Below are 12,836 nucleotides of genomic sequence, written 5' to 3'. Positions count from 1 at the left end.
CCACCTACAAGTCTTAAGGCCTCACAGCCCCAGCTTTCCTCCATCACCGAGAGCCTAATCTGCCTCGGCTCCAGCTGAGAAAGTTCACAGAAGAACTTGGGCTGACCCAACCGACTACGTGGGAGAGAAAGTTAAGTAAGATTATGCTAAATTCAACTTGAATTCTTTGGTTATTGTGACCAGATGATCAGTTTCCAGAGGAAATGCTGTCCCCAAAAGATAAGTGCGCATGTTGGACAAACAGTAGGTATTCACTACTCTCAAGTATAAAATTTCATTTGGAGTCCTTATCACACTCCAACTTTTCCTAACATGTTATGTGACAGATTACAAAACTATGTTTAAGCTCTAAAACCCTCTTATAAGTAGCATATGTATCATGGATTCCTTAAAGACCTTTCAGCAAACCAGAAAGAACTGTCACATTATCTCTTGCATTTCTCTTTAGAGGATCATGTCACTCAAGCTCCAATAAATTACAAAATTGATTATGTATAATGCTTCACTAAAATGGCAAAGCCTCCAAAATATTTCAGATACAGTTTCTGGTCTCTGAGTATGCATGTAATTGCAAACAATGGGAGTCACATAAACCATAAGTTGGAAACACCAAAGTGTTTTAGAAAAGATATTCATTTAAAAAATATATATATATATATATAAAAGTTCACGATATAAGCTGCGTTCATTTTGACTGAAAATAGCAGCTTGTAGGATGGGCATGTCTGGGTGAACAGAGTTACAAATACATGCACACATAGTACCGGCAACACATGCACTCATGGTTAATAGAGATTCTATTTGGTAGTGGGATTGTGAAGGTATAAATTTATTCTTGTTTGTTCATTGTTTCTCAGTTTGCTCTAATGAGTATTTGATACATATTTAACAAAAAATTAAACATGACTCTTTTTTTGTTGACAGATGAAGAGCTTCTGTAAAGTGTTCAGAAAGAGTATAGGTATTAATCACACCTAACACCACATCTGTGCTCCTAAAATAAACGTATACCAAATCATTTTTATTGTTTTCTGGCACTATTCTGAGCACTCTGATACATCTTTTAGCAACAGAAACAGTCACTGTCTAATTTGTATCTTTCTGAAGTGTGGATTTTACATGGCAGATCCTCTTCCAGAGGGCTAGGCCTGTATTCTACTTTCACTAACAAACGAATCCCAGGAAGATTCATGGCCTGGCCTATAAGATGTACTAAATCCATGGGCAATTTGAGTTGTGAGAAGCTGCCTATTGAGGGAGAACTGTGATCATTAAGCATGTTTCCTACTATCAGCTTTCTAAAGAGCAGACCAGCCTGGTGGGGAGGAAACAGAGGTCAGAAATGAAGACTACATTTCTATCTCACGCTCACAGACCTGCAGCCTTACACAGGACCCCATTTCTCTGACACTGTCATCCATCCTCCCAAGAAGCACAGGTTAGGAGAGCATTTTCCTAACTTACGTTAAATTGTGAAAGGGAATACAGGTGATTTTAGGTTGTTAACTTCATATTCAAACAGCTGATCTGCCAATGACCTTCAACTGTTACATCACATAGCAGTCAAGGCCATAGGAATCACACTGGTCTCCATCCATGTACTGAGACACATACTCGCCAGGGATGGTACTAGTTACTTAGTTTGAGGAAACAGCTGCCCTTGTTTAGAACTTCATGGAACACTTGCTGACAGCTCTGCACTGAGAAATGATTCCCCCCTTATCAGTCTGGTGGAGAACACTTAGTAAAAACCTCCCTCTCGTGCTATAGAAATAAATCTGCACCTCACAACAGAGAATCAATGACATATCAATGTTTTCAACTATCTTACATGGATCCCATTGTGTCCTACTCTGTTTGGAGCAAAGAATTTTCAATCACATCAATCAATCTATTACCACAATAATGTAGCCTGCAGTAGATCACTGCTGCCTGAACCGGGAGGCGGGTGCTGATGTTATCAATTCCAGGCTGAGAAAAACCATGAAGGGACAACGCTGTCCAGGGACAGCAGCTGCTGACAATGAAGAGACCACGTCAAAGGAAAAGCAATCACATAAAGTCTGAAGTACTCTAAACATGCAATAGATGAGATGCAATAAATAACAATCACAGAGTCATATTATCTCTTTGCAACCATTATTCACCTTCACTTAGAAGCATGGGGTCTGGTAACAGAACTTTTAAGCAGGTGAACACTGTGTAATATCTTAAGGAAACATTAATAAAGATTCAAATTTACAGTTTGCAACAGATTAGGCTAAACTCCGAGAAGACAGATTTGACAGACATATTATTCCACAGGCCTTTTTTTGTATGTTTTGCAAAAATTAGATAGGTGATTACATACATTTCGACATTTTTATCATTAAGTCAACCAATGTGTTAGCAATGAATTTCCATAAGCACTGTGAGACAGCAGAGAACCGGTTACTTCTGTGGAAAGTTTTGAAATCTATAAATAAGTTTCCCTTTCCGTACAAGGCTTCAGAGAAAGAAGGAAGAGAGAAAAATGTAAAAATCTAGAGAGACATTCAAACCAAATGAGGAGCTGTCATAAATATAAAGAGAATAATGTCGCTAAATGCAATAAATATTTGGTGGAAATTAGAGGGAAAAGAGCACCCCAGGGAGTTTGAGGAGGGGCAAAACAGAGCTGTAACGCTCTAATATCCCTTGGGAAGCCCTGCCAGACTGTCATCTTTTTTTAAAAGAAATAAATTGACTAACCCTCCAAGGAACGATGACATCACAATTTATTCTTCTTCTGCTTATTGCTTTCCATGATAGAATCTCAACCTCTTGTATTAGAGCTCTCTTAAAAATGGAGTACTTTCTATGTATTTAAATGTGACATGCAGCAAACTGCAAGAAAAGCCTTCTACACATCTCTAAACATAGAGAGATAAGACGTACTGTACAGATTTACCTTACCGTAAAGCTTTTGGCCCAAAGTACATAAAGAGCTCCTTCCCCAAAGTTTCCACGCCGCTGTAAATGTGCCCATTAAACAGTCTCAAGAAATTCTGGCTGGAATCTTTATTATTATTCAGTGCAGCAGCCTAGGAGAAAATACATACACATATGTAAACACACACAAACTCGAAACAAAAATCATAATTTAATTCTTAAGGTTTTTATATTACTTCATGCCCAGGTACATCCAATGAGAAGAATAATCTCCAACAAGTCGAGTAACGTAATCAGCTGTTTACATACATTTTGTCAAATTACTAGGCAGTCATTTAAAAAGAGAGAGGCCAGAGCTTCCCTGGTGGCGCAGTGGTTGAGAGTCCGCCTGCCGATGCAGAGGACACGGGTTCGTGCCCCGGTCCGGGAGGATCCCACATGCCGCGGAGCGGCTGGGCCCGTGAGCCATGGCCGCTGAGCCTGCGCGTCCGGAGCCTGTGCTCCGCAATGGGAGAGGCCACAACAGTGAGAGGCCCGCGTACCGCAAAAATAAATAAATAAAAGAGGCCAAATAAAAATTAAGTGGAAAAAAAGTCATTCGCACACAATCAAAATGAACTTCTTCCAGGACCATATCGCTCTGTGCATATGAAAAGCACAGAAAAATGATGTGAATGTTTTAAAGCTAAAAACTAGGGCACAGAGTCTTTCATTTCCAACGTGCAGCCAACGTCCTCGGAAGAGCATTCAGATACAAACAGCTAAAAATGGCGGATAAAATATGGAAACAAGACATTTTGACTTGTAAGCCAGTAAGGAAGAGTAAGAGGTCAAAAACCAAGTAAAGGGCTTCCCTGGTGGCGCAGTGGTTGAGAGTCCGCCTGCCAATGCGGGGGACACGGGTTCGTGCCCCGGTCCGGGGGGATCCCACATGCCGCGGAGCGGCTGGGCCCGTGAGCCATGGCCGCTGAGCCTGCGCTCTGCAACGGGAGAGGCCACAACAGTGAGAAGCCCGCGTACCGCAAAAAAATAAAAAAAATTAAAAACAAAAAAAAAACAAGTAAAAAGTGAGAGAGAACCCCAAAGGTAAGAAGCCAGCTTCTATCAGAAAGGCATTTTACCAGACATAAGGAATGAGCGCTTCAATTTCATGGTCTTGTGGGATACGGGGTATCAGAGATAAAGCCTGGGGTCCCCCCGAGGAGGGGGATCTGATTTGAGGTCTGCTCCTCTCTCCCTCCCCAACTGCAATGTTCAGAATAAAGGAAAAAGAAACCCACTACTCCTTCCCCCATCAGCAAGCAAAACCAAACAACATAGTGTCAGAATTACAACATATGAACTGAACATTATCAAGAAGATCAAGGAAATTATAAACATAAAATCTCAGTTCTTCTGTGGGTGAAGGAAAGGAATGGGCTGAGTTTAGATATCCCTTGAGAAGCCCTGCCAACCTATCATTTTTTTTTAAAAGAAATCAATTGACTAGTCTTCCAAGTAACAATGACATAATGACATAGAAAATGATGACATAGATAATGCTCTTTTTCTTAAGCTGGGCAGTATATATACTGGTATGATAAACCGATAAAACAGTTTTAGATACTGTCTGTGAGCAAATCACAACTTTCCCTCCACTTATGTTAGGATGTTACCATTCAGTGATTCTCAGACTTTTGGTTTACAGACATGTCATCCTATATATTTAAGATGATATGTTCATTCTATTCTTTATTTGACTAAATTGGTCCTTGTTAAAAAAAAAAGACACAACTGTAGTATTTAGCTCAAAGGGATAAAGGGATAAGAGATGTTAAAAAGAAGAAGAAAAAATTGCAAATTGCTAGGGACTAAATTGTGTCCCCTCCAACACTCTTTACGTTGAAATTCTTACCCCCATTGTGACGGTATTTGAAAATAGGGCCTTTAAGAGGTAATTAAGGTTTAATCGGGTCATAAGGGTGGGACCCTGATCCAATAGGATTAGTATCTTTATAAGAAGAGACACCAGAGGACACACTGTCTTCCTCCTGTATACTCAGAGGAAAGGCCATGTGAAAAGAAAGTGGTATCAGCAAACCAGGAAGAGAGCTTCACCAGAAACAACTGGCTGGAACCCTGGTCTTAAACTTCTAGCCTCCAGAACTGTAAGGAAATTAATTTCTGTTGTCTAAGCCACCCAGTCTGTGGTATTTTGTTATAGCAGCCCAAGCAGATGAAGGCATGAACAGACACTATTCTTCCACTAAATCCATTCACAGTTGTAATGGCTACAGCCAATGCCAAACTTTCCCAAACTGCCTGAAGTTCAGAGAACTGGCTTTACATCTGTCCTTTGCAAAATAAGAACTGCGGAATCAATCACAGACTTACAGCGACCAATGAACGAATGCAGAGGAGTAATTAATAGCGACAGCCTTGCAGTTCTGCACGAACCAAAAAACAAACAAACAAACAAAACCCCCCAAAAACCCATGGGAGATTCTAGCATCAGGAACTATGGACACATGTCACCATGTCCTCAGAACATCTGCCTCTGATTCCTCTTCTCTTTCTTGGATGAACTCTAGTGCCAATTCACTGGACCACCAGGGAAGTCCCAGAATTCGTTATTTAATACTTGATGAGGTGCTTGGGTTTAAAATGACATGTTAGTATAACCTCTTCCTTGCTCACATGTATTGTGTGTCCCTCTCTCTGGTACTGGAATTTCCCCACTGGAAAGAGGAATCATCTTGAGGTTTTCAAAGTGCCAAACCCAGCACAGTGTTTTCACCAACCACTATGATGGGACTTAACAAACTAAATGATGATCCGTCTGTGACTTGTGTTTCTCCCTTATTTGTCCATAAGCTCCTGGGGAAAAGTAACTCTGGTGTTTAATATCCCTGGGAGCCTCACACAATGCCTGGAATTCAGGAAACATCTGTGGGATTAATCAGATCCCTCCTTCTTCCCCTCTTAAAACTGAGTGTGGCTTTAAAACACAGGGTTGCTGTCTTCCCCACCCATCATCCCCATCTTGCTTTACCTTTCCCAAGGTTTCTTGGCAAAAACTTCTACTCTACCACCTGTTTTATCTCCTTTGAAAATTATTAACACCCTAGTCTCTTATTTTCTAATTATCTTCAATGGAGTGAGGCTTAAATATAGGAGGACCAAATTCTCATGACTACCAAAAGCTAGATGGATGTAAAATACTATATTTACCAGTTTCCCATAAAGTAAAAAGAACTTTATGGGAAGGTTTAGGAAGAGATTAATGTATTTTCAGCGGCCAGTCCCAGCCTGTCCGGTTTTTATTTAAGATGCTTACTTAGCATTTAAATGGCTGCTTTGAAAACATCTATTCCAATACCTTATTTGGGTTTTGAGGTGATACAAAAAGATCTTTTTATCCAGTTGTCTATCACGTGAGCACCTGACCAAATCCCCTGATTCCCAGTACACTATCATTTCTAAAATAATCAGCTTTAGATAATATACTCAGGGCAAAATAAAAAATTCAACTTATAATCGCCCATCTCAAGCACTTGCATATATTTTTAACTGTTTTTTAAAAACTCCATTTAGGGGAAATTCTGGTGTACCAGTGATGGTTTGTTCCATTTATTTTGAGAGCGCCTGTGTACAAACTGGGAAAGGCTTCTGCAATAAACCAAAGATTTACAAGATATTCACTTGCCCTGCTGTGGAATCTGGGGTTATCACCTCTTTGTATAAGCTCCAGCTGTCCAGACAAATTCAAAAATTAATTTCCACAAGCCTATTATTTTTGCTGTAACTATACACAATGGCCCAATATATACGTGGCTTTCTCATTTGGGCCCTTATAATCCTATTACAATATTATTTGAACATTTCATTCTTTTTTTTTTTTCCCTGAAATAGAGAGGAAAATCTCCTTTGCCACAATTTTAAGTATGATTGAGAAGGGTTCACATTCCCATTTTCAAGTAGCTTAATAATATGAAATCGTCAAAACAACATATATCTTCGGAGACAGCACATGATTTATTGTGCTGATTACCATTTATCCTGCCTATCCATGGGTGAACAAGGAAGATGAACTTTTCAGAACAGAATAAGACTTTTCCATAGATAAATGTTTCAGCTCTAGTGCGGTTACATATTTTCCCCAGAGAGGAAGAAAATACCATATTTACATTCATAGTCTGTCCTCCTTTTTGTCTCCCACATGCTTTACCTTCCTAATACGACACTTTCAGTAATCAGAAGTCACTTCTCTACCAATTTAGACCACCAAAGAACCTAGTTTTAAAATGGTCTCTAAGCCCCCAAATAGAGGTCTTTAGGTCCTTTCATCAAAATATATTCTACAATTTTGTAAGAGGAGAGGCTATAAGCGCTTACTCAGAGGGTAAATGCTTTATACACAATATGAGGGCACCACAAGATTACACCCCTTCATAAGGCAATAGGTCATGCCTCTGATAAATGGGTCTGGTGAGAAAGCCCTGTTGTGGGAGAAAAAGGAACAAACAATTACCAGGACGTTTACTTTACATCGCTAGGCACTAAGCTAAGAGTTTTATATGTCCTCTAATCTAATCCTGACCAAATAAGCAAAGATGTAAGTCATAAGCACCTCCAGCTGAGGAAGTAACAAAGGAGCTGGAATTCAAAATCATGTCCTTTTCTCTACATCACCCCCAATACTTCGTTGTTTGGTGAAAGCTCCAGTGGCCATGGAAAGTCATCTCCCTGAGTTTCCTCATCCGTATGTTATCTGTTCTCTGTTGACCCTTGTTCCACGGCTCTATAGAATGCTGAGTGCTGGTAATAACGATCCTGAGTCATTAAGGTGAAACCATTATCAGTATCCACTGAAGAAGGTAAGCAAGTACTCTAATGCAATGTTAAAAGCCCTTTTTGGATGTAAACAAATAAGCTTCATTTGGCTGGAAAACGAATCTCTGTGGATTAGCTCCTTCCTTTACATACTGGCAATAAAAATGAGCTATGATTCTTTCCCCCCACTATGAAGAAGGGAAAGGAGGGAGGAAAACGTTTACTTTGTGGCTTCATGATTTTCTTGTAATAGGAATTTCCATTTAACATACATAACAAAACACATACTCATAAAGAAAGATTCTGAACTGCTTTTAGTTTTAAATCCTTCATCAAAACTACTTTGGCACTATTCAGAACTTTGCGCTTCTCCATCCATTCAAATGTTTATGAGGCCTACTCTGCTCCAGGCACAGTGAAGGGCAGATCAAGAAGGGTAGGAAGAGGGCTTCCCTGGTGGCGCAGTGGTTGAGAGTCCGCCACGGGTTCGTGCCCCGGTCCGGGAAGATCCCACATGCCGCGGAGTGGCTGGGCCCGTGAGCCATAGGCGCTGAGCCTGTGCGTCCGGAGCCTGTGCTCCGCAACGGGAGAGGCCACAACAGTGAGAGGCCCGCGTACCACAAAAAAAAAAAAGAAGGGTAGGAAGAGCTAGCTACATGTATCGAACCTGAAGGAGTGACTAGGTAGCCAGAGGATCATGTTTCAAATGAAATGAATACAAGTAAACTGTTTCCTATCCTGTTTTGTGAAAGAAGATCGAAAACTTATGCAGATTACATACCTATTTCACTACAATACTGTATCCACCCAACAATTAAAATCGGAGGATTGACTCTTCACAGCTCATTAACCAGACATGTTCATTTATATTCCAATGTTGCTTTGTACCATAAGGTTCCAAAGCTCCAACAGAGTTTTATGCAATGTGCTTACAGAGTTGCATAATTTTATGCTGACAAGACAGTGGATCAAAACTCAGAGAAATGATACAGCGCGTGCAGGACTAGCGAATGCCGGGACCTTCTATGGCTGTAACCTTTCTTCTTCTCAATGAGGATCGCTTGTCACCGAGAGACGTGCCTTAAAACGTGTTCTCTATGGACTTGTCAAACTGCAGCAAAGAGGAAGGCTATATGCCACAGTAACTGGTTCATTATGGCAGTAGCTACGGAGGTGTTTTTTTTGGTACAATGATTATCTGGAGTTTAAATCATTTATTTTAAATACATAATATTTCTTTAACTCTCCTTTGTATTTTTCCTGTTTACTGCAATATAAAGAAGATTGTATGCTGTTATTTTTCAACTGCTGCCTTGTGAAAACTAATGACTTCAAGCCAGTAGCAGACACCTTTAAATAGCTTTAACTCTGGCATAAAGGCCTAGAAAACACGGGATCATTACCTGTTACAGTAATGATCACGCCAGAGATCTGTGACAACCTACCATGTTCTGATGCAATTTACTATGGATCGAACAACCCTCTAAAATGCAAAGAACCCTTCATGTTGATAAAGATTATTATTTTTTTAGATCAAAGGCCCAGAAAGTGAAGCCATGGCAAAATATTTAGAATATTCCCAATAACCACAAAGGGATTATTCATTCCATGTTGATTTTTCAAAGCCAGTTCCCACAGAACCAGGTTCCTGAGATCCCAATCATAAAGACCTTTTCTAACTTTTAATACCTCTTTATGTCAAGGTATTAAGCATAACAGCTTTACGTTCAAGGCTGTTTACTTAAGGGGTATATAGCTCATTTAGTAACGCTACCAAGTGATACTAATTGCCCAAACACTGACTAAGCATGTGTATTATATTATCAGGCTGCACTGTGAACATGGGAATGGTAGCCATTAGGATTATCAAATTAGGTACGAGAATCAACCAAACTGAACAAGACTAAAAATGGTGGCAGACACAGACAAAAACCTAAGGTCTCACACTTCGCTGGTTAATAAGTAATCACCACTATATGCTGAGCAATATGGTGTTCCTGACAATGAATCAGCCATTTTCCTACTGAACCGTTTATAACTGAGGGGATCTATGGTTAGGAGTGTAGGCTTTGGAGTCTGAAAGCAGGGAGGTCAAACCCTGGTTCACCCCTTCCTAGTCATGTGATCTGGGGCAACTTAATTATTTAAACTCACTCTGAGCTTCACATTCCTCCTCTGTAGAAGCAGGTTAATCCTTTATCATTGGGTTATTATTTCTTGTAACGAAATGAAATGCAACAGTTCTTCAAAAGCACTTTATGCCTTGCTACTAAAGAGAATCACAAACTAAAGGGAATGTTCATGCTGTTTGGGCCTAAATACCAATGAGGTGATGTCTAGTTAAAACATTAAGTGGGATTCTCACAGAAGGAAGTTTATCTAACTCATCTTTGTATCCTCGGGAGCGAGCTTAAGACCTAATACAAAATATATTATTGTTGAACGACGTCAGTGATGATATCTGTAACATGTCATGCCATAGTTACCAAGCCCTACTGCCTTTACTTCCGAAATAGCGACTCTGTTCCCTTCTCTTCATCTCTGCCCCCAGCACCCTCCTCCAAGGTCCAGGCAGGCCTCCCGGGATTCCTACAGTCCCCGTGCAACTGAGGAAGCGGCATCTACCCCGCCTTTCCTCCACTCTTCTTACCTTTGCAAGGTAGAGTGATCTTTTCAAAGTGTCAATGGATCTGATCACCTTTCAAAGACCCCCATTACTCCCTACCCAGGTCTACAAAAATCCCCAGCGTCTGACTCCGACTCACCAATCCCAATCCTGTCTTATTTCAAACCACCTTCCTTCTGTCTCATCCTCTCTTTTCCAGCCACACCAGGTTTCTTTCATCCCTCACGTATGCGCAGCTCTCTTCCTTTGCTATTCTTCTGCCTGAAGCGTTCCGCCTGCCAACCTTTAGTTCAGGTCTCCTCACCCTTCATACCTCAGCTTAACTGTTACTTTCTCAGCAAAGCTTTCCCTGAACTTCCTGTAAGTTCTTATGCAACCGTGTATCTCTTCTTTAGAGAAGTTATCAATTTATATTTCTTTCTGTTCTTACTTCATGAATGTCTGTGTATCTACCCAACTAAAGAACAGACTCCACAAGATGGTGTTCGTTTTTGTTCCTCCCTGGTTCCTTGAGTATTCAAAATTTTGTCGAATGAGTGATTTTTCTAAACATTAATATTCTTAAGAGACCACTCAAGATCCATCTCTGTGGTACCCTGAAATGATTTTGAGAGAAACGCTACAATAAAAGAATAGGTGCAGAGTACTAAGTGACATATAAAGTCAAAAATAAATAAAATACACTGGCAACTGGAAGGAGATGCAAAACTAACTCTTCCAAGTTTGAAAATTTATTTTCTCAGACTTAGAACCTCATTTCTTTCAAGTTGTAAGCAGATGCTAATTTCATAGCAGGCAACTTTTTCTTCCAGGACCAAAGGCTACGATGAAGCTTCGCAGGAGAAATTGAAGTACGGCACAATACTGCCTGCATCCATGAAATACAATCATCCGTACATCTAAAAGGCTTTTAAGGCACGATGGCTTAATCAGAATATTCTTAGTTCTAAATTCTAAATTCTAATTTAGTTCTAAATTCTTACCAAATGAATACCACACCATCTGGAATGCATGCCTGAGTGGCAAGAAGCTGTGCTACAATTTCCTTTAAAAAGCAAAAAATCCACTTAAGGGAACCAAAATGGGTTTCACTGGCCCTTCATTGGACGGCAATATTAAGTTGAGTGGGAAGGTTGGTGCTAAATCTTCTGTGCGAAATTTCAGAATTACGTATTAGTTGTGATACATTTTCAATTGCAGAATATTAGGCAAGCGAGAAGCTAGAATTTTATCCTACAAAGCTTATTGTCTTAAAAATGTGAAGAAAAAACACGTCAGGGGTTGCGGAGATCTGATAACATTAACAGCAGAAAATGCAGCTCTACACAGAAGGAACCACCTTTCGCTGGGCTGTAAAGAAGTTAAGCGACCTGGAATAAAACACCTTCCATCACTCCCCGCCCGGGCCTCTCCACGGCAGCCTTAGCCCAGCGGCCCAGCGGCCCAGCGGCCCAGCAGCTCTCAACTGGGCGCAATAGCACGGCCTTCTCCCTCCGGTGAAGTCAAGGTCAGCTTTCGGGAACGCGGGGCCCCAGGGCGCCTGAGCCAGAGCAAAGAGATGACTCTTTGGACCCTGGAAACCCGATGGGGTTTTTATTCCACTTCGCCTTGCTGGTCCCCTCGCAAGATATAGGAGCGGCTTACCTGTGAGGAGCCCGCAGCCCCAGAGGCCGAGGGCGGCGAGCCGGGCCCCGCCGGGCTCTGCAGCGCTCGGCCCCGCATGTCCGTCACTGCCTGGCCCGGGCGCACTCGCGCCCGAATCTTCTCTCCATTGAGAGTACAGCCCGGTCCTTCCACCATCTCCCGGGCCGCCCTGTGCCCCTCTGTGTTGCACGGCCCTGCTGAGAAAACTGCCGCGCAACCTCACGTCTGCGCGAGCGCGTACCTCGGCCCCGAGGAGATTCAAATCTCCCGCGCGCCCGGCCCCGCCCCGGAAGCCCCGCCCCCGTCCGCGAGCAGGGCTCCCGGGCGCAGGCGCAGTGGCTCAGCGCTCCGGGCCCGGACGCGGGATTGCAGGGAACGAAACGTGAGCGCTGGCGCAGCCCATCTGCCACCCACCGGGGCTGAGTCGTAAAAGCGGAGGCAGTTGGAACCTCAGAAGCTCCAACTTGTTCTTTGCTTTGAGGTTTTGCCTTTCTCTCTGAGCTGCTCTGTACACCCACATTTTGTACCTTATCCTCTTATTCTGTCCTAAAATCCAAGGTTGCCTGGCAGGCCTTTGCTTGCCCTCTTTGGACGTGGGTGGACGCAGAGGGAGTCAGGGGAGGGTTTTAGAGCAAGCAGCTTTTGCTTTTTCTCTTATAGGTTTAGCATGTCTTAGAAAACGTGGCCTTATATACCAAATATATTTTAGTCTGTATATTAAAATATAGCGAGACCCTACCCAAATTCATGCAACAATTCTATTTTGGGTTGAACGCTATTTGAAATTGCTTTGTAAAAGTCAGGGCTCTATATAAATCAGAGGGCAATACATAGCTTTTCAAAT

General features: G+C 41.8%; 1 protein-coding gene across 1 annotated transcript in view; it reads right to left on the bottom strand.

The window, feature by feature from the left end:
• NEIL3 (nei like DNA glycosylase 3) overlaps nucleotides 1-12,230 on the bottom strand; it is a 41,913-nt gene extending 29,683 nt beyond the window's left edge. The window contains 2 exon segments of the mRNA XM_067721496.1: nucleotides 2,935-3,062; nucleotides 11,993-12,230. Coding sequence (XP_067577597.1) covers nucleotides 2,935-3,062; nucleotides 11,993-12,148 — 284 coding nt within the window. The 5' untranslated portion in view covers nucleotides 12,149-12,230.
• Nucleotides 12,231-12,836: the final 606 nt, after the last annotated feature.

The sequence above is a fragment of the Pseudorca crassidens genome, chromosome 21 (assembly GCF_039906515.1).
Source record: "Pseudorca crassidens isolate mPseCra1 chromosome 21, mPseCra1.hap1, whole genome shotgun sequence".
Lineage (NCBI taxonomy): Eukaryota > Metazoa > Chordata > Mammalia > Artiodactyla > Delphinidae > Pseudorca > Pseudorca crassidens.
This window is presented reverse-complemented; position numbering and strand designations above follow the sequence as displayed.